The sequence below is a fragment of the Megalobrama amblycephala genome, linkage group LG12 (genome assembly GCF_018812025.1).
Source record: "Megalobrama amblycephala isolate DHTTF-2021 linkage group LG12, ASM1881202v1, whole genome shotgun sequence".
In the NCBI taxonomy this organism is placed as follows: Eukaryota; Metazoa; Chordata; class Actinopteri; order Cypriniformes; family Xenocyprididae; genus Megalobrama; species Megalobrama amblycephala.
Window position 1 is genome coordinate 6,622,501 of NC_063055.1, and position 27,500 is coordinate 6,650,000.

At 38.1% G+C, this 27,500-nt stretch overlaps 1 protein-coding gene across 2 annotated transcripts in view; it reads right to left on the minus strand.

The window, feature by feature from the left end:
* plxna3 (plexin A3) overlaps positions 1 to 27,500 on the minus strand; it is a 202,152-nt gene that overhangs the window by 33,470 nt on the left and 141,182 nt on the right. Inside the window, exons 10-11 of one of the 2 annotated variants that reach the window (XM_048210619.1) lie at positions 16,278 to 16,478; positions 287 to 383 (exon numbers count right to left, since the gene is read on the minus strand). In XM_048210619.1, coding sequence (XP_048066576.1) covers positions 287 to 383; positions 16,278 to 16,478 — 298 coding nt within the window. Of the gene's footprint in view, positions 1 to 286; positions 384 to 16,277; positions 16,479 to 19,664; positions 20,298 to 27,500 lie in introns of those variants that run through there. The other variant, XM_048210621.1, reaches the window with a different exon arrangement.

The following is a 27,500-nucleotide window of genomic DNA, read 5'->3' on the forward strand; positions in this document are numbered from 1 at the left end:
TATAAGGCTGAAGCAGGCAGGCGCCCTGATATTAATAAATTATGCCACGGCGACTGAGAGAACACCCGGAAGACTAAGTGTGTTTGAGCAGACTGTGAAATCCAGATAAAATAAAATAAAAGATGCATTAAGTTCCACTTTACACAAAAGGTAACACCGTCCCACATCAAGAGGACACTGGGATTGTCGATAAAATATGAATGTAGAGAGGATAACTTCAATATTTCTTCTCTTTAGCTTTTGAAATGCCACTAGGGGGCTTAAGGTGAAGCGTGTGATTTCTTACCTCGCATGGATGACGGCTTGTCGATGGGAAAGTCACCATCCCACACGATGGAGAAATCCACAGGCAGGTCTCCCATCTCATTCCCGTCATACCAGTACTGCGAGAAAAAAGTAACAGAAACAACATCTATATGAGAAAAAAGGTTTATACTCCACCCTCTGTGTCAACTGGCACTGATAACATCTTTCTTGACACAAGAAAAACAATCATTTGCAAACTTAACAGCACTACTGCCAAAATATGCCCAATCACCGCTGATATCATGTGACGGTCTCAAGAGACAATTACAGATGATGATGTTATCGTGGCACTTTCTCCACCTGCACTGCTCAGAATCAATCCTGATAACATCTTTCCTGACCCAATGGAAATTAGCTTAAATCCAGATCTATAATTTTCTGCACACTCCACAGCACTCCTGGAAAATGCGTCCAATCACGACTGAGATCATCTGAACATCACATTGACAAAGAGCATGACTACAGATGACGACAACGCAATCGTTTTATTCTCTTCGCAAGTACTTATTTTATTGTTGATGAGGCCATACTAAAAAAGAGAGAACAGAATATATACATTTAAATATATGTATGTGTGTGTGTGTATACATACTGATAGTTTATATACATAGTCTTTATATACATCTACACACACAAACACTGAATTTTTTAAAATATATATACATACACACACTGATAGTTTAAATAATAATGTACACACACATACATACACGTGTGTGTATATATATATATATATATATATATATATATATATATATATATATATATATATATATATATATATATATATATATACATACACACACACACACACACACATATATATATATGGGCGAAAGACAAAAAAGGGTTTTCAAGCATCAAAACAATAAGTGTAATATAGCTTTGACTTGTTTTTCAATACATCAGAATGCATCCTGTTAAATTTTTTTTTTTCTGAGCAAAAATTAAATACCATACATTTTTTTACCATGATTTACAGATGACACCCACTAAAATGTTATTCAGTATAACATACTAAATATACATATACATATAATACAATACAATACAATATACATATAATTAAATGAATAAATTGAACATGCACACATATAAATGCTGTAAAAATCAAGTTAGCAGAGAAAATGCTCATTAAGTCCTGATACGGCGCATCTCCGGCATGCGGCTGCAGCTCGTCATGTGGAGCAGAAAGCAGGTGACGGTGGTTTTTACTGTCTGGGTTTTAATTAGCAACAACACTGAGAGCACTTAGCCAACGCAACCCCGAGAGAATATCGCTGATCAGACTCGATCGATCGGTGGCTGCTTGCTTAAGAGACTTCAAGATGAGACGGGAAGTCCAAGAGAACACAAGTAAACTTAACAGAGCAAAGCTCCAGATTCAGCATTACGAACCACCACAACAGCACTTTTACTTTTGTTTTCCCTGATAAACATGGGATCATGCCATTTGAAAGACTATGAAAAACTCAGGGACTAACTGACTAAACAGTTCAGCACATGGTGTATTTCAGTGCACAAATCAACACACTTGTGTCTGAACTGTCTTACACAAACTGGCTCAGTTTACATAACAAGGGGTTTATGAATGATGCGCTTCAAATTAGTTTATTCACTAAACAGTTTATCATGTGGTATATTTCAGTGCAAAACCTGCATCTTATTGACTTAATATGCAAGATATGGATTTACGCTGTTCAATTGTGGGCACCTTTACCTGATTTGCATGATTCTTTTTGCAAATCGAGCACTAAAATGACATAGCCAAAGTGCAAATAAACAACGCTATTCATTCTTACTCAATTCCCCCTAAGCAGTGCAAACTGCACTGCATTTATTTCCATTTATGGCCAAACCAAAATCTATTTTGGAAAAAGGCGAAAGAACACCCTGCCTCGACGAAACCTCATGCCTTGGCCGGTCATTAGGGCCGATTGAAACGTCAGCTGTTACATCAGCGTTCATTCAGCCGTACAGCCCAGATAAATCACAACAGAGAAAACAAGCAGTGCCACATCGTTCCCCAGCAGTCCGAGAGGCCCCGAAGAGTGGAAAATGGCCCTCAGTGGTGTGTGCGGTAAGCCCGAATCTTTCTGCAGCTGTTCTGGGGGGAAAATATCTGGGAGGAATTCAAGCGAGCTCTGCAGTGGAAAAGGTGGTGAAAAGCTGAACTAAACCTCACTCAACCTGTTGACGCCAGGCACCCAGCAGTCATACATCTCTATGAGACACAGCTGCTGGGGTCCTGGGCATCTTAATTGGGGTCAATTACAGGCAACCCGCATACTGGCATATAGGTCGCAGAGGTCACGACTTCAACATCATTAACTTATCTTGGAATTTGTTGAGCTATTATGAAGTCAAGACATAATGAAAAAAGGCCTGAATTTCTAATGCATTTTATAAAATGGTGCAAAAAAAATCTCACAAGCATATGAATGGTAGAGATATCGAACTGTATTTCCATAGAACATGTCAGTAAAATTATGCATTCAACAAATTAAAATTTCTTTATTGCTAGTTAATTTTGTCCGATAGGACTTTTTTATGAAACAAGAGCAGAACGGATGTTTTTCTAAAACAATTCTTACATCAATTGTCAAATTGTATGGGACTATTTAAATATTTATTTAATGAACACTGCATGAAGGAGGCCTAATGAGACATTTTTTTATAAATCATATATCTTTGTGAAATATATTTGTGTTTTCTGAATGACCCTAAAATTAAAGATATGGGGGCAAAAATGTCCAAGTTTGAGTTTTTGTCTCATATTTATATCATATGAAATAGTGAAGCTATATCATACGAGTAATAGCGCAATATCACGAGTGCCATTTTTGTTTGAATTGCACAAGTGCAAATGTGATACTAATTTTATACAACAGTTCAATAAATAAGAAGTTAATTATTTTAGACTCAATAATGTCTGTTTTTGTTAAATTTTACCAACGAAAATATAAAGACAAAGCAGAACTGTTCGTCTCCGAGCAACACACAGCACCGTTTCATTTCTGAATCCGCATTTTGAACGAATCCAGTGAACAAATGATTCAATGGCTCATTCATAAAGAGAACCAGTTACTTCACTCCTGAATCAATTGAATGTTTGAACAAATCGAATGAATGAATGAATGACTTACTCATTAAGACATTTAACACCACCTACTGGCAGTTTTAGTTTCTTATTTAGAGTCTTATTTAAAAGTTTGTGCAACAAATTCTATGTTGAATCAAATAAAATATTTCTTTCTGAAGCTACTTTTTTTGTGATGTCTATTTGATGCTTTACACAATAATGACTTTGAATAACCTATTGGGGGTAATTTCTCAGCCAAATTTGATGTGCGATTAATTTGCAATTAATTTGATTAATTAATCACTACATCATGTAATTAATTAGATTAAAAAATGTAATTTTTAAGCATAAAAAAATAAAAGTATTTATATATTAATATATAAAAATAAAAAAGTTATATATATATGATACACATACACTTTTGTTATAAATTTTATATATATATATATATATATATATATATATATATATATATATATATATATATATATATATATATATATATATATATTCTTGCCTATTGCTTCTCCTCTGGTGAAAGGTTTGAGCTTTGAGGAGATTAGCTGGCGTGTGTAAATGGGTGGAAGCCTTTGTGTTTGCCCATACAATACCGCTTATCTCTGCCAGAAGTGAATTGATTTTCCTCCGGCTTGTCTTCCCACTGTATCGCAGTGTGTTATGTGTAGACAGCCTGGCCTGGTTCTGTCAGAGGCCTCACTGGAAATGACTGGCAAACGACAGCAAGGTAATCTTACCTCTAAAACCGTCCTCAATTTATCAGCAGCCCTGAATGTGCAAAACACAACCCAGGACGGGTGCTATAATAGGAATAAAGGCCATTTCCACCATTTTGATTTAGTTTTGTTCACATCCTTGGGGTACATTTCAATCCCGTTTGCACGTTTAATCAAAGGCTATAATATCTGCTAGCGGCACGAGGGTTTTTTAAGAGACCACTCTTAAAAATTGGTGTGCTCAATAATCTACTTATTGGAGCTAAGTTAATACTGTGCTACCGTTTATGGCAGCAGCTATGATGAATAACCAGAGATATTGACTCGGGGGGAAAAAATGCTGCTTCTCGAAAATGCAGGCTTCTCTTGAAATTAAGTGATTGCAATTAATTCAAGTGGAACTCGGTGGAACTAAGTATTTAGTCTTTAATAGGATTTTATTGTTAAAAAGATGTTTTCACAGACCTCATCTCTCTGGATACGCTCGGCTCCAGTTGACCTGTCAATGGGGTCTTCTTCGAGTGACAGAATGAAAATCAATATAACTTAATGATGGAGGACCTGTACATTTAATTAAGTTATTATGGTATGAACAAAATGAGCCCGCTGTGTGTGCGGCATTACTTTATGGTAACCTAATTACTGAATCATAGCTATCCCATTACTAACGACAGTCCAGTAATAACAGCATATAATTCACTTCACCGAATGTTGCGTCATGGGCTAATTTCTAGGTTGGGAGAGGGGAATTCTGGGTTATGATAAAAGATACACTCTCTGTCAGTCCAACTATGATGTGATTTGGTTTGGTCGAGAGCCACTGGAAATAAATAATGGCGCAAGTGGTTCTCCCAAAGCTAGGAGGATAAGGAAAGGCAGCCACATGGATGCGCAAGCAACGTGTGTCACCATAAATGAGGAGGATGCGCTGACCTAAGGCAAACCAAAGCATTTTTTCTGGCGTATCATTCTTTCTTCATTCGGAGGTTCTAGCGCAGCTGAGCCTCTTAATACAAGAGAAGCTCAGGGCGCAGTTAATGTGATGCATTACGCCTGGGACATATACAGTAGATTGATCACCGCATTAGTTGATCAATTTATTTTAATAATGCCCACCTGCATCCACACGGCAACCTAATAGCATTTAGAGTTTACAGAGACTGGTGCAAGAAGCAGAGAACACCCGTGACCGCACCGAAACCATTACCTAAGAAACTTTTTTTGGCCATAGTCAGGCGAAAACTGTTCACATGCAACCCAGGTGATCGTTAAAACACACTTCTCTCGGTAGAACGGAATAAAACGGCTAATGGCTGATTGAGCACTTGATGAGAATAATAGAATAATGAGGGTGAGGTGGTTCAAAATGCCTGACAAAAATAACATGTAAGTGTTTTTATTCAAAAAGCTTCCGCTACCCTGCATCGAGGATAATGGGGTTCTTTGTGAGGGCCCTCTCCATCAAGAGCCTGGTTCAGAACTTGGGCATTGTGTAAAAAAGTCCTTTGGCGGTACGTTTCCCCGGTAACACGGCCGGTGTCTGTCTCTAAGGGGTCAGCGGCGCTTAGCAACACTTACGCTCGTGGACTCATTTCGAGTATTTTGCACACCTCTCTCTTCTTGGAAAAAAATGTGAATTTCTTTGGATTTCGCTTCAGCCGAGCAAAAAGCACACTAAGTACAGACGTTTTTTTTCATGACTAAAATTAAGAAGTACAGACAGAAAGCAGGTGGTTATGATGTTTTGGTGGGGACTAGCATATTTATCTTTTGTTTGACAGATGATGTACTGTACAAGCAGATGTTTCAAATCTATGTTCAAGCTATAGCTGTGCATTACTGATTCTTGAGTGCCACACAACAGAAAAGTGGTCAAGAAAATATAGTCAAATATGAGAGACATGCCATGTCACAGTGTTAAATAAGTAAACAACTGAAAAGGTAGTGCCAGAACATGTAAGTACCTTATATGTTTTCCTGAGAGTATATGTTATTATTGTCAAAACTGATAAAAAGATCTTTTGAAATATAAATGGACCCGTACCATTCCCCTGAGGCACACCTTATTGGAATACCATCCTTGCTTTGCTTTCACATGATTTGCCTGTTTAGTTGATATCATCATTACTAGTGACTAAGTAGTCGGTTAGCTTTGTCCAATGAACTTTCAGTAAACTACTATTTAGTATTAAAGGTTTAGTTCACCCAAAAATGAAAATAATGTCATTTATTACCATTGAACTAATTCAGATATGTTGCAATACCATTGAACTAATCCAGAAAGCTAGTGAAAACATATTTAAAACAGTTCATGTGAGTTCAGTGGTTCTACCTTAAAGGTGCCATCGAACGTTTTTTTACAAGATGTAATATAAGTCTAAGGTGTCCCCTGAATGTGAATGTGAAGTTTCAGCTCAAAATACCCCATAGATTTTTTATTTATTCATTTTTTTAACTGCCTATTTTGGGGCATCGTTAACTATGCACCGATATATAGGTTGCGGCCCCTTTAATTCTCGTGCTCCCCGTCCCGGAGCTCACGCTTGCTTTAACCAGCATAAACACAGTTTACACAGTTAATATAACCCTCAAAATGGATCTTTACAAAGTGTTCGTCATGCATACTGCATGTATGCGTCGGATTATGTGAATATAGTATTTATTTGGAGGTTTACATTTGATTCTGAATGAGTTTGATAGTGCTCCTTGGCTAACGGCTAATGCTACACTGATGGAGAGATTTATAAAGAATGAAGTTGTGTTTATGAATTATACAGACTGCAAGTGTTTAAAAATGAAAATAGCGACGGCTCTCTTGTCTCCGTGAATACAGTAAGAAACGATGGTAACTTTAACCACATTTAACAGTACATTAGCAACATGCTAACGAAACATTTAGAAAGACAATTTACAAATATCACTAAAATATCATGATATCATGGATCATGTCAGTTATTATTGCTCCATCTGCCATTTTTCGCTTGCTTGCTTACCTAGTCTGACGATTCAGCTGTGCACATCCAGACGTTAATACTGGCTGCCCTTGTGTAATGCCTCGATCATGGGCTCATTGGGCTGACATATGCAAATATTGGGGGCGTACATATTAATGATCCCGACTGTTACGTAACGGTCGGTGTTATGTTGAGATTCGCCTGTTCTTCGGAGGTCTTTTAAACAAATGAGGTTTATATAAGAAGGAGGAAGCAATGGAGTTTGAGACTCACTGTATGTCATTTCCATGCACTGAACTCTTGTTATTTAACTATGCCAATATAAATTAAATTTTTAATTCTAGGGCACCTTTAATATTGTAAAGTGATGAGAAAACTTTTTTCGCACCAAAAAAAACAACTTTTCAACGATATCTAGTGATGGATGATTTCAAAACACTGCTTTGAATCTTTTGTGAGGTGATTTCACCTGACCAAATCACTAATTCGAAACAAGATTTGAAGCAGTGTTTTGAATTCGACCATCACTAGATATCGTTAAAAAGTCATTATTTAGTTTTTTTTGGTGCACAAAAAGTTCTGGTCGCTTTATAATAAGATTGAACCACTGTAGTCACATGAACTGTTTTAAATATGTTTTGAGTACCTTTCTGGATCTTGAGAAGATCAATGGCATTGCTGTCTATAGAGGCCTCACTGAGACATCGGATTTCATCAAAAATAACTTAATTTGTGTTCCGAAGATGAATGAAGGCCTTACGGGTGTAGAACGACATGAGGGTGAGTACTAAATGACATTATTTTCATTTTTGGGTGAACTAACCCTTTAAATGTTTGAACACAATCGCATTGGTTGACTAGCTCATGTATTGGACCTTTCGGTCACCAGCTCTGAACTTTTGTTACCATCCCATACACACCTTGACTACACAATCATTGATTCATTTATTAGCTAGTACAATTTGCATTTAGTTCATTATTGCAACCCATAGCTTTCTCACTACTTGACTTGCCGAGTACAGTAAAATCCATTGTAATGTATGTGATGTGGAAGCTGCACAATAGCAGCATTGTGAGATACTGAAAAGGCAGCTGTCTGAATTTTAGGGCGAGGCAGGAACGGGAAACAGCCGAGAAATTAGGGACCAGTTAACTTGATTTTTGTCAAAAATAATGACCCCTCAATTCCAGTGCGAAACGTGCCCTAAGGGAGACCACTTACATCAAGATAAGAGCAGATTAACTAGCTGTAATACAACACCAGCAACTTGTGTGCCTTTGTCTTCAGCACTGTGAGGGCTCTTCAACATCAATAAAAACTGAATGATTTTCACAGGTCTGGAACGTCAGCAACTATAAAAAGCTATAAAAAGTGCCTTTTGTATTCAGAATAAAGAATTGTGTATTAAACATATAGTAAATTGTGGTTGAAAACATAAGATCCAACCTAACAAGGAATAAATTCACACCAATGATATTTATTAAGGAATAAAACACCTGAAATACTATATATAAAAAATGACTGCGGCAAAAACATGATTGAGCACAAATATGAGGTTAAATTGAAGTTAAAAAAGTATGACTGAGAGAATATAACAGACTGTATGACCTCTAAAACCTCATCCTTTTTCTATTTACTTCACCTATCAGTAAACGAACAGCTATATGATTACATTTCCTGAGTAGAGTTAAAAAAAAAAAAAAAAAGCTGAGCATTTCATACACATTCTCAGGTGATGTGTAAACAGAAGATGAAACTGATTGATTCAACGTCTCCCATCTGAAGGCACTCACAATTTCATTAGCATGGACCCCACGGTCTCAAAGTCACCTGCCGCCGGCTCCCAGAAGACTAAGCTGTGCCATTCGCCTTGACGGCCATATTGATTGATTCTGCTGCCTCGTGTGAAAGCACGAGAGAGAGGATACGTGCTGAGGTAGGGAGTGGCGGACAGACGATGACACTCTCCTGGGAGTCAGTGTAATCTGTATCAGGTCTTCGCTGATGTTCGATTGCTATTCAGGAAAGATGCATGTCATGAGAGAGATTATGTGCTTTTTTCTTTACTGTGTCACTGGTAATCACACTATCAATTAATCTGTGCATGCCCAGACCAACACAGATAGCACAATGAGGTGAGAGACAAAGAGACTGAGAGATAAGAAACACAAGGGGGGATGGGATTCCGATGAGGAAGAAGAGTGAGAATCTGAGGATTTGGTTTCCCATCTCAGTGAGGTAGAGACAAAGAACACTGCAGTCCAGAAAAACACACACAAATGCTTCTAACTATGCCATTCATAACACAAGTACGCATTGCATTTTCATTATTGCTGAGAAACTAACACAATTCATTTTGCCTTTCAGATCAACTACTTTCATGGAGATAGTAGAATGGAAGTGTGCACGAGCGACAAAGTCAAAGTGAATACTTTCTGTTTCTCAAAATATAATCATACTAGCCCTATGCAGTTTGCAAACCACAACAAGTGTAACATGACTCCCATCATAATGAAAGATGCTGTCTGCAAACAATGTTGAGAAGACAAATACTAACAAAAACAATACCAGTTTGAATAAAAAAGCAAGCCTAGCATGACCCTACTGTTAGGACAGCCACAGCATGTTGACAGTGAGAAAAAGTAGCAAATGAATTACGTGGCATAACAAGTAATGTAATATTTGTAGAGGTAACTCAATGTAATGTGTAATAATATTAAAAGTAACAATTATAACGCTGTGCAATAACATGTAGTGTCCTATATATAGGGCCCTATTTTAACAATCCGAGTGCATTGTCTGAAGCGCATGGCGCAGGTGCACTTAGGGCATGTCCGAATCCACTTTTGTTAGTTTAACAACAGAAAAAATGGGTGTGTCCAAAAGGGTTGTACCTAGTCTCTTAATGAGTCATGGGTGTGTTTTGGGTGTAACATGCAATAATTCAATCAGAGTGTCATCTCCCATTTCCTTTAAAAGCCAGTTGTGCTTGCAACATGGCGGATTGCTATTTACATGCCGGAATATAGACACCCTCAACCTGTTTAAATACATGTGTGTATTGCCACGATTGGTCAAGTAATTAGCCAATTTCATTGGTCCCACTTTATATTAAGTGGCCTTAACTACTATGTACTTACATTTACATTAATCATTTGATACAATGCACTTATTGTGTACATACATGTTTTTACATTGTAATTATATTTTAAAAACACATCTGTAATTTCTGTAATTACATTTATAATTACACTGTTGACCCATCCCTTACACCTTACCCCTACCCTTAAACCTACCCATACCACCAAAGCTTTCCCTAACCTTACCCGTATCCCACCTCAATAGCAGCAAAAGTGTTTTGCAATTCAATATGAACCCAATAAGTACATTGTACTTATTTTTTGATGTAAGTACATACTAGTTATGGGCACTTAATATAAAGTGGGACCATTTAATTTGTCATTACTGCAAATTGGTAATTCTGATACACCCAATGACTATCCATTATGACATGTAGGCATTTTTATCTTTATGTAGACAATAATAATCTTTTACAATGTCATCCTTTTATTTTTAATATTTGGCATGTTTGGGTGCTGTTGCGCGTCCCTGTGTGTGTAACAAGCAGATTGTACGCTTGCTGTGCACCCGCGTAGAGGCACATATTACTAACGCACCCTTTAAATAACAAAAACAATTATTTTGTCTAATTGACTTTAGATCAGGTTTTGTTGGTCAATGGCGCAGTCGTTTTCAATTGCCTCAAAATAGCAACACGCCAACAATGCACCTGAACACACCTCGTTTTCAGACCAGCACGCCCATGGGACGAACAGATGGCCGCGAGTGCATTTGCTATTTAAACAAAATGGCGCCGGACGTGAAAATGATAACTGTGTTGGGCTGAAACTAGCAAAAAACACTTGCGGCGCGCCTGCCGTCACATTGCGCCGGGTGTATGATAGGGCATGTAGAGTTCATACAGATGCTTCAAATGTATTTATGAACATTAAAGGTGCCCTAGAATTAAAAATTGAATTTATATTGGCATAGTTAAATAACAAGAGTTCAGTACATGGAAAAGACATACACTGAGTTTCAAACTCCATTGTTTCCTCCTTCTTATATAAATCTCATTTGTTTAAAAGACTTCCGGAAAACAGGCGAATCTCAACATAACACCGACTGTTACGTAACAGTCGGGGTGTACGCCCCCAATATTTGCATATTCCAGCCCATGATTGAGGCATTACACAAGGGCAGTTAGTATTACACAAGGGCAGAACGTCTGGATGTGCACTGCTGAATAATCAGACTAGGTAAGCAAGAAAGGACAACAGCGAAAAATGGCAGATGGAGCAATAATAACTGACATGATCCATGATAACATGATATTTTTAGTGATATTTGTAAACTGTCTTTCTAAATGTTTCGTTAGCATGTTGCTAATGTACTGTTAAATGTGGTTAAAGTTACCATCGTTTCTTACTGTATTCACGGAGACAAGAGCCATCGCTATTTTCATTATTAAACACTTGCAGTCTGTATAATGCATAAACACAACTTCATTCTTTATAAATCTCTCCAAAGTGTAGTGTTAGCCGTTAGCCACAGAGCATAGCCTCAAACTCATTCAATATCAAATGTAAACACCCAAATAAATACAATACTCACATAATCCGACGCATGCATTCAGTATGAGGGTTATATTAGCTGTGTAAACTTTGTTTATGCTGTGATAGAGTCGAGAGCTCGGGAGGGGGCGGAGAGCGCGCGATTTAAAGGGGCCGCAACCTGAAATCGGCTCGTTTCTAATTATGCCCCAAAATAGGCAGTTAAAAAAATTAATTTAAAAAAAATCTATGGGGTATTTTGAGCTGAAACTTCACAGACACATTCAGGGGACACCTTAGACTTATATTACATCTTTTAAAAAAAAGTTCTAGGGTACCTTTAAGCACTTTTTTTTTTTCCAAACAAATTCTTTATCTCTTAATTTCTTAAAAAAAGTAAAAAGTAATAAAATAAAAATCAACATTTCTTTATTTTTATTAGAACAATTAAATAAAATAAAATTAGTGACAAAATAAATAAAATGTGTGAACCATTAACTCACCTCATAGAGGCCATTCATCAAACGAACTCTTTATTGCTTAATGTCAAATTTCTAAAAAAATAAAATAAAAATAAAACAAAACGAATACAATCTCTTAATTTTAAATTTAATAAAAAATAAATACAATAAAATTAAATAAAAATATTTTATTATTTTATTTCACTTTTTCATAACTATAAACTTGTTTGCACTTGCTTGTACAGCAAATACAAAGCGGTAAAAATGTACCTGGCTCAAAATAAGTACTGGCCAAGTGCCAAATGAGTGTAAAAAAATTAGTAAATAGGAACAGTAGCATTACTTGCTTGAAGCAGGGAACTTTAAGCAACTCTTGATGAAGGAAAAAAGTACAGTTAAATTTTATTTAAAGGTGACGTAGTTTCATTATATTTACTCAAATAAGTACCGAGTAATATTAATTAACTACATGTACTTACTATAGAGATACAGTTAGGGTTAGTTACAAGTAATTATGCATAATTTACTGTTATTACTATAGTAAGTACATGTAGTAACATGTAACTACATCACATTAAAATAAAGTGTTGCCAAAAGTACTTTTTCCAGTATTTTAATACAAACACTTTATGTAACATCCTACCATTCACTATAAAAGCTCTTACATGTAAAAACCGTTGCCAGCCATTTACAAATCAATTTGTGTCACGTGTGCAACAGTTTTGCAGTCAGTGTGTACAGGCAAATTATCGCATCGCACCTAGTTATAACACAGGATGTTATGCTGTGAATTTGTTGGTTTCGCAAGACTTTATAAATAAAAGATCTGCACAGAAATCCCCATGTCAATATTCATCTGCGATAAGTAAATAAAAAAACCTGTTGCCCTCCATATAGTCAATATGCACCAGCATCATCCCTGACAGGCGGCCGGAGAACTCACTTTGCATCTAAATGCCTTCAGGTCCGAGGCTGTGTTTAGACTGCACAAGTCGCTACGTTTCAATTCCAATTTAAATGCATAGCGCTGTCGGAGACAGCAGCGCGGGTCACAGACAGGGAGACTGATGAACAGGAGGAGATGAGTCAAAACAGATGGAAGGACAACAGTTGCACCGGGGTCCTGCGAGGAGACCTTCGAACCGAGAATGGCAGCTTGTGCAATTCCTGGAAAGAACGACAATCAATCCAGTAGCGGGCGTGTGCTACGGATGCGATCCTCATTATTAAATTGCAACGGGACATCAATTGTCTTGTCGCAGGGTTCAGGCTAGTGGACTGACCTTTGGCCCCGTCAGGGCACAGAGGTCAAAGGGCACACACTCCACCTCCAGCATGGCAAATCGGGTTCACCGCATTCCTTTTCACCAGGTCACACTGTCGTGCCAAATTATGAGGCACGTCCAGCGCCTAGCTAATTATCTTACAAGATTCCCTGAGGTTACTGTGACAACCAGATGGGTCACAGACTGTGCCTCCTGCATATGAAAGCGAAAGGGAGGACAGCGAGAGAGAGAGAGAAACATTCTCAATGTCAACATCTTGACATGCTCCATTTTTCACTGGGATTGAGAAAACAACAGCTTCAGCGTTATAAATTGATGTCTTTGCCGATTTACCCGGATAAAGATTCGTATATTTTATGATCAGCGATTCAGTGAGAAGTCACCTTGGCTTTCTCGGCACACTTCAGACAAATTCATCACCACCTCTTTGCCCTACAAGCGACGATTTGAAGCTCATGCTAATTTTTTTAAATGGAAAAATAATGTCACAAAGCCAAATATAATGAGAGAAAACAATGCATCTGTTTGTATGACAATTATTCAAATGCCATCTGGGGTGAGGCTACGCTTGGAAAAATACGCTGATTAATAAATGACATTGTTGCCATTTAGGATATATTGAAAGGAATAGTTCACTCAAAAATAACAATTCTGTCATTATTTTCTCACCCTCATGTCATTCCATACCCGTACGCTGTTCATTTTCAGCTCATCACAGAAAGTAAACTATCTTCAAATAGATATTTTCCATTTAACTGCTGTTCACAGGAATTCTAAGCTCTAAAAAAATACTATAAAGTCCATATGACCTGTGGACTACAAGTGTTCTGAAGCTTTGGGTGATAAACAGATGCAAATGTAAGTCTTTGGTTATTGACAAACAAATATGGCGCAGGTTGGGATTAACTGGCTAATTTGCCCATTCAAGTTGTGAATTTAATTTATGCAAGTAATTAGAATATCGGAGAAAAAAAAAGAATTTCCATCCCAAATGTTCAAGAGATTTAATTCTAGCATGCAAAATGGAAATTAAAGAAAGTGAATATGCTAATGAATGTTTTTAAAAGCAAATTTTGGAAACTGCTTTTATATTTTTTAAGTTCTCATCTTGAATTTAATAGTTAAAAAAAAAAAAAAAAAAAAAAATTTCTATTTTAATATATATTAAAATTTTATTTATTCCTGTCATAGCATCATGACTCCAGTCTTCAGTGTCACATGATCCTTCAGAAATCATTCTAATATGCTGATTTGCTGCTCAAGAAACATTTATTATTATTATCAATGTTGAAAACAGTTGAAGTTGTCTTTCATCACTGTTTTTATTGTGTTCTTATCATTCTTATGCATTTTATAATATTTCATGGGGTTTGCTGGTTTACATTTCGTGTTTTATCTGAGTGGGCGTGGCCTTAAAGAAATCAAGAACCTGTAGGGCTGCGCTCATTTTAGGTAATTTATGGAAATGTTTGTGCAAATGTATGTTTTGGTTGAATCTGTCCTTTTTATTGCATTTACTGATGTTGTTTTTAATCGTATTATGTACTTATCATATGGTGAGTTAATGTTCCACTTAGTAAGAGTGGGAAAGATGTGTATGTATGATGGCTCTCTCTAGTAGCAAGGGACTAGTGGACGGATTGTGGTTTTGGTGTAAATCTGAACAAGGTTATTGTAGCGCTGCTTGAGCGCAGTAAAACTCCAGCCTCAATAGACTGTTTTTAATAATAAGCTTTGTTTTATTTATGCTCTTAGTCTTAACCATATTTATTTGCACACTGTGCACATCTGCTTGCAATAAACATGTTTTTGGATGCAAGCATCGTTCCTGTGTTTACATCTCGTGTGATTCTTCTTGTGACAGCACGGGTCCCTATCACACACTTGAACTGCTTAATATTTTTTTGGGAAACCATCCCCCATTCCCCAGGATTCTTTGGTAAATAGATAGTTCAAAAGAACAGCATTTTATTTGAAACAGAAATAATTTGTAACAATGAAAATATCTTTACTGTCACAATTTAGTACATACTTGCTGAATAAATGTATTTCTGTCATGACAACTCTTGGAGTGTTTGGCATGGTAATGGTTATGACAATGTTGGTATGTTTGGTCTTGGCAGAATAGATCTGCTAAGCTGCTGCTGCTTTTAATGTTGCTGCTGATGCAGAGCAAGTACGGGACTTGCTACTGCTAATACATACACGACACTCTACTGTGAGCAAGTAAGACATGCTGCTGCTGTACAATATAGCGTACATGAATTACCTGTAGAAGAGCTATACAGGTGGAGCTGGGGAAGGTGGAGGGTTTCTGAAAGCGTGCTGCACTACTAAGGCAAATGCTACTCATGTATTTGAAGGTTGAGTACGCAAGCTCTTTGGCTACTGAAACAGCAGGAACCAATCAGCTGTATCCTATAGATAATGATGTGATTACGAGCAGGTTGAGTTAAAGGACCTATTAGCCTGCGTCATCTAGAGTTTCATGACAGAACTTTGTATTAGGCTATATTTAAAAAAAAAATGGGTGTGGGTGTGTGTGGATGGAAATCCAAATCATTGGCTCTCGAGTCTCTAATAACAAAACATCATATTGATATTTATAATGTTTGACATCAAGGTGAATAAATAATAATACAAATTTTATTTTTATGTGAACTGTTCCTTTAAGAAATTCTGCTGATGCTAAAAAATATCAACTTGAACCCTCAGATTTAGCTACTGCTGTGAAGAAAATCCATTTTTCCTACATTAATAGCCACTATTCATCATTAGTTCATAAAGTGAAGTGCAGTTTGTATGTGAAAGAGAGTCGTTGTCTTAGAAAGTGCTCTTACCGAAGTGTTCTGGCACTGGATGCAGGAGCTGTTGAATCGGACCGCGGGAATGCGCTGGACTTTGCCCTGGATGTTAAAGACGCACTCATAGTTCTTTTGTCCAGACTGAGGCTGGGGCAAGTTTCGAGCTCGCAATGTGATTGGCCGAACGATCCCCGCCGGTACCAGGATGTCGCTGCTGGGCAGAATTTGCGGGCAGCCCTGAAAATGACAAAAAAAAAAAAAAAACACGATACGTTATAACTCAGGCACAGAGCAAAGCACAAACAATCCTGACTCATAAATATCACAAAAGATTCGACTTTCACTGACACTGATTCCAGTTTATTGAGCTTAAGAACAATAAATAACGTCTATTCGACTGAAACTTCACCTACAAATGTAGCATTCAGTCGCGCACAAACATGCCAGAGATGCTAGGAAAGAAAATTGAGGCCATTAGGGTGGGAAGAACTTAAAATCCAGCAATCTGAGGCTAAAAACCCTATTACACAGCAGTTGCATCCATCTCCAGTTTTACGAAGCGCGGTTCTCTCTGCAGATCACACTGATGAAGCGGTAAATGAATATCTTCCTTAGTCCTGCGTGTCAAGTCGTGCTCGAAGAGTCATTACGGTCTACTCTACCCGTAACCGATTGCAGCATTTATCAAAGACACTACTTTATATTGACGTGACTTCTGACGCACTGATGGAAAACTACATATCCTGAGATATATTAGCAGGTCAGAAACAACAGCACATGCAAAGCACAATCTGAAGAGGGAAAAACAAGGTTCATCAACATTAGTTGATGGATGATTATCACTTATTGACGGGTGCAGAAAGATGTTGGTTGCAAAACAACTCTTCTTCACCCCAGTTGTGCATCCTAGGATATTCCGGACGATCTGTAATCTATTTAACACCGAACAATAATCAGGGTGGCAGTAAAAGCAATTTGCAGGCAGAGGAGCCATAAATCAGAGCGGCTAGCCGCCCAGCTCGCCGTCTGCCTGCGCCAAAAAGCAGCACGCTTAACAATGATGCAACTCTTTAACCCGGACCTCCATCAATCTGCACAGGTTTACATATCAGTGCGACAATAAATCTCATTTTCATATTGGGTGTTTGTAAAGCAGGATTTACTCCCTGTGGAGGCACGAGGTGCGCACAGGTGGCGACTGCAGTGAGAGGAAGGATAGCGTGTCTTCATACTGCAAAATGAGTACGATGAATCACCTTTAGTTCTGCGGAAGATGACAACGGTGAGCTAATGATAAATTACTCCAGATGACTGGCCCGTAAACAAATACACTGTCCACAGGCATCAGAAAGCGACTCTGATAAGACGAAACTCTGGTTGGGTGTGTTTAATGAGAAAACACACAGCTCAGTCACTGAAAATGGTTTCAGCTGTCATGATACTCCGCTAAAATGTTATATGTGTGATATGTGGCTCATAAAATCTTATGCAGACAGTCCCTACTACGCAGTAGGTCTACTTTCCTAGCATTTAACATGTAAAGAGCAGTACGTCAAATCTTAATATGCAGTAATTATGAATTTATACATGACAAATACCCAGATTACCTGCTACTTATGCCAAGATTTTGAAGTATACATCAGATGGAAACTTTCCAGACACTTATAGTATACTTATGGAACATACTTTGAACAGTCAAGAAGTAAGTTCCTCATCAAATGCAGTATATTCTGTAACAATACACAAATTCAGCTAATGACACTTGGTACCTTGAAAGCGCACTGAAAGCAAAAAAAAAAAAAAAAACATATTTGACGTAGCATCATTAAATGGCATTTGTAAAACATTCAGAATGACATTTTACAATGACTGGATTAGAACTGAATTTGAATTGAGGTAGCAAACATGATGCAGAATTTAAGATGATTTTGGAGAGGGATGGAGAGAGATGGATGGATGGAAGGCTGAGAGAGGAGGATAGATAGATAGATAGATAGATAGATAGATAGATAGATAGATAGATAGATAGATAGATAGATAGATAGATAGATAGATAGATAGATAGATAGATAGATAGATAGATAGATAGATAGATAGATAGATAGATGATGGATGGATAGGGATGAATGAATGGGTGGGTGGATGGATGGATGGATGGATGGATGGATGGATGGATGGATGAATGGGTGGGTGGATGGATGGATGAATGGGTGGATGGATGGATGGATGGATGGATGGATGGGTGGATGGATGGATGGATGGATGGATGGATGGATGGATGGAAGGATGGACTGATGGATGGATGGAAGAACGGACTGATGGATGGATGGAAGAACGATAGAATGACAAACAGAACAACAAATCACCATTTGAAAAACCATCAACTCCTGACTTGCTGCTCATTTGAGTAAATTACACAACAATCTCTTTAAAAGTTCTGAAGTACCTCCACAAGAGGCTGATTCAAGGTTTTGAAAACGAGGGGGACAAATTACAACTCATGGAGGAGCGCTAACAGATTGCAGTCATAGATATTTAGCACAGGTGATTCTGCTAATGGACTATAATGGGCTTTTCATCAAGTTTTTGCCGTTTAGAATCGGGGTGCAGCTGCTCCATCATGTGCGTGCACTCAAAAGTTTTAGAACATGACATCATTAGTTTGATCCAAAACCACCATTTGCAAAATATTTTTTTAAGCTCTCCTGATAATTCCTCCAACCATAACTAATAAACTCACGCTATAATATGAAACCAAAGCTCTGTCTGTCATCTGTCTATCGTCTGTCTGTCTCTGTCTGGCAGAAAAGAGGTACCTTCTCCGACCCTACCTAGGAAAATAACTTGACAGAGAGAAGCGTGTGTTTAATTACAATCTTTCCCGTGCCAGGAGGATGGTGGAGTGCACATTTGGGATCCTTGCTGCCCAATGGAGACTCTACCACAGAGTACTTGGTGTCTCACCAAAAGTGACAGATGCAGTGCTGAAGGCCACTTGCATCCTTCACAATTTCCTAGGCTATGAATATGCTGATGTAGAGGAAGGATGTTGTGCCCCCCTGCCATAGGAGCCACAGTTTGACATGCAGCCCATCCAGCGAGTAGGCAGCAACAATGCCTCTAGGGAAGCACTAGAAATTAGGCAAAGGTACACCACCTACTTCTCCTCTCCAGCAGGTGAAGTTGCATGGCAGCATTCTGTCATCTAATGCCTCATAATGACTCCCGCCACCAATTGTATCAAAAAAGGCTCTTTTAAGAGCCACCCATAACCATAGAAAATGAGCATATTTCCTTTCACTAACAAGCTACACACTACTACTATAACAAAATAGTGGTCTAAATCAAAAGAGGAGAATAAATGACTGGGAAAGACGAATGCTTTTAATAATGCTTTAATGCTTTTAATTGATTTAATGATCAATTTTCATGTACAGATTCATAAATCAAACAGTCAAATAAAAAAATAATTATAAAAAATAAAGTTATTGCTTGTTACATATGTATTAATTTGCTGTCTCATTTCAAAGGGAATTTTTGGTAACACTTTAAGTTTAGGTATTGGGTAGGATTAAGAATGTAGAATAATGCACAATAAGGCATTAATATGTGCTTAATAATTACTAATAAACAGCCAATATTTAAGTAATATGCATGCTAATAAGCAACCAGTTAAAAGAGCCTAAAATAAAGTGTTAAAAATTTTTGTGTGTGTGTCTGTCTGTATGTATGCTTGTATGTAAGTTTTTTTTTTTACTGATTGTTAAATTCTGCTTCATGTAAAATCTGTTGGAATTTAATTTTAACCTCAGACTGAGTGCGTGGAGGAAGGCGTCTCAAAGCCCCAACTAAACTTAAAAGAAAATGCACTTCTTCATCTGGTTTGTTACAGCACTGATAGTCAGTCATCTCTGGCTCAGGCCTTCTCTTTGGAGCAAGAGTAGGGTGAGAAGTTTCAGGTGTGTAGAGTGGTGGCACATCAGGGGAATCAGGAGATCCGGGCTGTGTGGTGTTGGTCTGGGTTTGGGTCAGGGACTGTGTGCTCTCACCTGATGTCTGTGGGGGACAAATCAGAAAATTTATTTTTGTAAGTGTCCCTCAGGTATTTCCACTTTTTATGCCATTTTTCTACTGAAATTTGTATAAACAAAAAGATTAGAGATTTTGAGAAATAACTAAAAACAATGAGAATACTCTTAAAGGGATAGTTCACCCAAAAATGAAAATTTGATGTTTATCTGCTTACCCCCAGCGCATCCAAGATGTAGGTGACTTTGTTTCCTCAGTAGAACACAAATGATGATTTTTATCTCCAACCGCTGCTGTCTGTCAGTCAAATAATAAGAGTGATTGGGAACTTGAACAATAAGAGTCGAAAAAACTTCCATAGACAAGTCCAAATTAAACCCTGCGGCTCGTGACGACACATTGATGTCCTAAGACACGAAACGATCGGTTTGTGCGAGAAACCGAACAGTATTTATATCATTTTTTACCTCTAAAACACCACTATGTCCAACTTCGTTCAGCATCCGGTTAGTGAGGTCTGATCGCACTCTGACAACGGAAGTGATGTCTCACGCTCATTGAAGTATATGGGCGAGACATCACTTGCGTCATGAGAACGCGTTTTTTGACCTCACTAACAGGATGCTGAACGAAGTTGGACATAGTGGTGTTTTAGAGGTAAAAAATGATATAAATACTGTTCGGTTTCTCGCACAAACCGATCGTTTCGTGTCTTAGGACATCAATGCGTCGTCACGAGCCGCAGGGTTTAATTTGGATTTGTCTATGGAAGTTTTTTCGACTCTTATTGTTCCAGTTCCCAATCACTCTTATTATTTGATTGACAGACTGCAGCGGTTGGAGTTAAAAATCAGCATTTGTGTTCTACTGAAGAAACAAAGTCACCTACATCTTGGATGCCCTGGGGGTAAGCAGATAAACATCACATTTTCATTTTTGGGTGAACTATCCCTTTAATATAAATAGAAATGTATAGGCTATTAAAAAATTAGCTTTTAGCAAGCTACACTACTGTTGATCCCGCCCCCCACCGATCAGCTGTCTAGATAACTGCTGCTTACCTGAAAGAGCCATCTTCCAATGAAATGTTCCTCCAAGCATTGTTTTTTAAATTAACATTGTGGTAATCCGGGGATGTCATCTGGTATAGGCACGTATGTTCGGAGACCAGCAATATCAATTTTTCATCCATTTTGATCCGTTCTCTTCTTGTTGATGTCGTTGCACAGCAAAAATGTTGTGACAGTTGGTCGGTGTTGTATTTGTCCTGCCCGTCCTCCACTTTGATTGGACGGCTGGCTAAAAAGCGACAGTGATGAGCGCAGCGTTTTTCTCAAAGTTGAACATTCTTCGACTCGAGACGACCAGTAAAAAACGCCAAACGCCTCGTTACGCTCCTGGCATTTAAAAATTGCGCCGCTCCCATTGAAAACAATTGGAAAAGTACACTAGCCACTGGAAAAAATGCTTTGGCGGACACATGGCCTTAGTTCTGCAGAAGATGATAATGGTGAGCTAATGATAAATTACTCCAGACGACTGGCCCGTAAACAAATACACTGTCCACAGGCATCAGAAAGCGACTCTGATAAGACGAAACTCTGGTTGGGTGTGTTTAATGAGAAAACACACAGCTCAGTCACTGAAAATGGTTTCAGCTGTCATGATACTCTGCCAAAATGTTATATGTGTGATATGTGGCTCATAACCTCATAAAATCTTATGCAGACAGTCCCTATTACGCAATTTGTCTACTTTCCTAGCATTTAACATGTATGTCAAATCTTAATATGCAGTAATTATGAATTTATACATGACAAATACTCCAGATTACCTGCTACTTATGCCAAGATTTTGAAGTATACATCAGATGGAAACTTTCCAGACACTTGTATACTTATGGAACATACTTTGAACAGTCAAGAAGTAAGTTCCTCATCAAATGCAGTATATTCTGTAACAATACACAAATTCAGCTAATGACACTTCAAACATCAAATAGTACCTTGGAAGCTCACTGAAAGCAAAAAAATAAAATAAAAAATAAAATAAAAAATCAGATCATATTTGATATAGCATCATGAATGTGATTCAGAATGACATTTTACAATGACTAGATTAGAACTGGATAAGATAATTTTGGATGGATGGGTGAGTGGATGGATGGATGGATGGATGGATGGATGGGTGAGTGGATGGATGAATTGATGGTTGGATGGATGGATGGATGGATGGATGGATGGGTGAGTGGATGGATGAATTGATGGATGGATGGATGGGTTGGTTAATGGATGGATGGGTGGGTGGATGGATGGATGGATGGATGGATGGATGGATGGGTGAGTGGATGGATGGATGGATGGATGGATGGATGGATGGTGGATGGATGGATGGATGGATGGATGGGTGGATGGGTGGATGGGTGAGTGGATGGATAGGTGAGTGGATGGATGGATGGGTGAGTAGATGGATGAATGGATGGATGGATGGGTGGATGGATGGATGGATGGATGGATGGGTGGATGGATGGATGGATGGATGGATGGGTGGATGGATGGGTGAGTGGATGGATGGGTTGGTTAATGGATGGATGGGTGGGTGGATGGATGGATGGATGGATGGATGGATGGATGGATGGATGGATGGGTGGGTGGATGGATGGATGGATGGATGGATGGATGGATGGATGGATGGGTGAGTGAATGGATGGATGGATGGATGGGTGGATGGATGGATGGATGGATGGATGGGTGGGTGGATGGATGGATGGGTGAGTGGATGGATGGATGGATGGTGGATGGATGGATGGATGGATGGATGGACTGATGGATAGGATGGATGGAAGAACGATAGAATGACAAACAGATCAACAAATCACCATTTGAAAAACCATCAACTCCTGACTTGCTGCTCATTTGAGTAAATTACACAACAATCTCTTTAAAAGTTCTGAAGTACCTCCACAAGAGGCTGATTCAAGGTTTTGAAGACGAGGGGGACAAATTACAACTCATGGAGGAGCGCTAACAGATTGCAGTCATAGATATTTAGCACAGGTGATTCTGCTAATGGACTATAATGGGCTTTTCATCAAGTTTTTGCCGTTTAGAATCGGGGTGCAGCTGCTCCATCATGTGCGTGCACTCAAAAGTTTTAGAACATGACATCATTAGTTTGATCCAAAACCACCATTTGCAAAATATTTTTTTAAGCTCTCCTGATAATTCCTCCAACCATGAACTAATAAACTCACGCTATAATATGAAACCAAAGCAGCATGTTTCAAATGCAATTAGAGAAAAAAAAAATCTGTCTATCTATCTATCTATCTATCTATCTATCTATCTATCTATCTATCTATCTATCTATCTATCTATCTATCTATCTATCTATCTATCTATCTATCTATCTATCTATCTATCTAGTTCTCTCAAGTTATCTAAATCAACTACCTATCCATCCACAGTTTTACAACATAACTTTCTTTAAATATCATAATAGTTTGGCCAGTTGTTTTTGTTTTCTGCCAAGACTAATGTCAATTAGAAACCTCCCCCATCTTTTCTCTTAACAAACCTGTTAACAACATCCATTGCCTGTGTACATTCTTCTCAAATTAAAGGCAACTGCACCCTGAAGACATTTCCTGCCCCTTCCCTCTTAATGTCAGTTTGCTTGTTCTCATTAACAAGCTCCAATCACTACTTAATTATGAATTAAACAAGCCAGGACTGGAGTGTTTGCTGAACGTGTCTTAAAGGTTAGAGATAAGCTGAAGAGCTTGTTAACTAAGGAGCGGGGAGGTAATGTCAGCGTTTACCAGTACATAACTCATCACGCCGGGATGTAGTTCTGACTAATTCGTCTGATTGGACGAGCCACATCAATTGAATTCTATATTAATGTGCCATGTTGCCATGGTGGCCAATGTAAACAGCCTACGGTTAGGCTAATGAACTATATTACACACAGAGGAATTGTTTATTATGATTAATACATTTCATTACTTACAGAACATCCGCATCTTTGCATAATGTTGTGGCTAAAACCCAATGACATGTGGTCGCACTAAGCTGTAAACATGTAAATTATTACAGACCTTAAATGGATATCAACAACAGGAGATGTCACGCTTGGTGTTTTAAATGATATAATTAAAAATTAAATGTAATGTGCACATTCTGTTATGTTCTGTTTTGGTTGGGTTTAATTGTGTAAGTTCTGTTTTCCCTGTTCCTTTGTGACCCAGTTTCCTAGTGTGTGCCCTTAATTCATGATTCAGTTCACCTGTTTTCCAATTAATTAACTCACTAGTTCCTTCATTTAGGCCCTGTCCACACGAACACGGGAGATATTTGAGATATTTGAAGAATTTAAAACCGCAGCTTTTTCGATGCGGTTTGGCTGTTCATCCTCATGCAAACACGGAATCAAGTCACTGAAACCAAACCTTTTTGAAAACTCTCTTTAAGAATTAAGTTTCTTTTTGTCTGCTATTTTTTTAATGTTTCAAGCACAATCTTCTAAATTTGTGATGCTTGTGCATAAAATAAAATTCACAAAGGGTTAGTTCACCCAAAAATGGCTATGCAGGCCTCACTGAGCCATCGGATTTCAACAAAAATATCTTAATTTGTGTTCCGAAGATTAACGAAGGTCTTACGGGTGTGGAACGGCATGAGGGTGAGTAATAAATGACAGAATTTTCATTTTTGGGTGAACTAACCCTTTAAAAGTCTTCTCATCTTACACGATTTTGTACATATAGTATCTTACATAAATTTATTTTTTTAATGATATTTTTATTGCACAAAAAATTATGTTTTGCCGTGCTGTATTGAGCTATAAATTTGTAGCTTAGAGGTCCCCAAACGTATAAAATATAGTATGAGCGCACCTTTAAATGGGGTAAACACTCTGCCGCGAGGTCTCTCGTGTCATATTGCTTCAGCAAACAGGAGGCTGTATCCATGCACTACAAAAACCACATCTTGTCAAATAAAGTCACTTTGTGTTTCGTTTACAGTGATTTAAGCAACGGATTGCCCCATTCGGCTTTCAAGTAAGGTTCAGTGCCTTTCTGTGTGACATCATAATGCCACCGCCCGTGTTTTTATGCATCTACACGGCAACAGTAACTGTATCCAGCCACCCGAGCAGCTGCTTGTTTCCCCAGTAGGGCTTTTCCCTCGCACTGATTAGCACCCCATTAGGAGAGGCCTGGCAGCTTACTGCCTGTTGACAGTCTCTCCATTAACCTTATTGTGCATATCCCGCTTATCACACAGCTAAGCACTTTTCTCCGTTGAAACATAAAAAGCCGGAGCGGGCGAGGGAGAAATTCACGCCACACGTTCAGAAAAATCATGCACACACACACACACACACACACAAAATGAACAAGGAATCCAATCTTTCACTGCAGGTCGGTGAGAGGAAAAAACCGAATTGTTGCTTACATATATAATTTCCTGAGCAGTCAGTTGCTCAGTCACTCACTCCGTTTTTCCATTCCTTCTACCCTGTTAATCCCATTTTCAGTCTTCATAAGCCATAATCCATGAAATATGCTCCCTTCCCTCAGTGCCGAGAAAAATAAATTCAGTCTCCGGATCACTTGGGAGCTGTTCCAATTAAACGTTACATGATATTTTTTGACCTTATTCTTCAGCTAAGGCTGATTTTTTTAATGGCCTGTATAATCTGAGGCGCAGCGCGCGTGTGTTAAAGTTTCTAAAGCCCTGATTGGTTGATTGGAGCCGGATAATATTCTGAAAGTGCTTTATGAAGGCTGACTTGAAAAGACACTAATATCTACAAATTTTAGTCCATATGGAAGTGTCAGTTCACTGCAGAGGCTGAACTAATCATCTCCTCTACAGCATTGATGAAATACACATTCAAAAATGTGATTTGGTGCAGTGGTCTAGCGTTTGGGTGCTGAGCTGTAGCAATCAAACAATACCATGGTACATAAATATGGTAATCAGTACTCTGGTACATAAATATGGAAATCAAACAATAACATTGTATTTCTGTCAAGGACAAATAAGGATGTCCAAAATGATGAAAGAGAAAAAAAATCTTAAAGTTTCGAGCACAAACAACATCTGCAAAGTTACGACGCTCAAAGTTCAATGCAAAGGGAGATATTTTCTTTTACAGAAATTGCTTTTTAAAGGTGCCCTAGAATTAAAAATTGAATTTATCTTGGCATAGTTAAATAACAAGAGTTCAGTACATGGAAATGACATACAGTGAGTCTCAAACACCATTGTTTCCTCCTTCTTATATAAATCTCATTTGTTTAAAAGACCTCCGAAGAACAGGCGAATCTCAACATAACACCGACTGTTACGTAACAGTCGGGATCATTAATATGTACGCCCCCAATATTTGCATATGCCAGCCCACGTTTCCAACATTATAAAAGGCATTAGACAAGGGCAGCCAGTATTAACGTCTGGATGTGCAGAGCTGAATCATCAGACTAGGTAAGCAAGCAAGAACAATAGCGAAAAATGGCAGATGGAGCAATAATAACTGACATGATCCATGATAACATGATATTTTTAGTGATATTTGTAAACTGTCTTTCTAAATGTTTCGTTAGCATGTTGCTAATGTACTGTTAAATGTGGTTAAAGTTACCAAGAGACAAGAGAGCCGTCGCTATTTTCATTTTTAAACACTTGCAGTCTGTATAATTCATAAACACAACTTCATTCTTTATAAATTTCTACAACAGTGTAGCATTATCCGTTAGCCACGGAGCACTATCAAACTCATTCAAAATCAGAAGTAAACAATATAACAGTATACAATACTCACATAATCCGACATAATTCTGACGAACACTTTGTAAAGATCCATTTTGAGGGTTATATTAGCTGTGTAAACTTTGTTAAGGCACTGTTTAAGGCAAGCGCGAGCTCTGTGGGCGGAGAGCACGGGATTTAAAGGGGCCGCAGCATAAAATCGGCGCGTTTATAATGATGCCCCAAAATAGGCAGTTAAAAAAATTAATTTAAAAAAATCTATGGGGTATTTTGAGCTGAAACTTCAGACACATTCAGGGGACACCTTAGTCTTATATTACATCTTTTAAAAACATAATCTAGGGCACCTTTAAGGACTACAACAAACGGCTGGTAGGGACTACAATAAGCTTCTTTCCGGGTTGGTGACATCACAAACCCCAAAATTTACATAAACCTTGCCCCCAAAAAC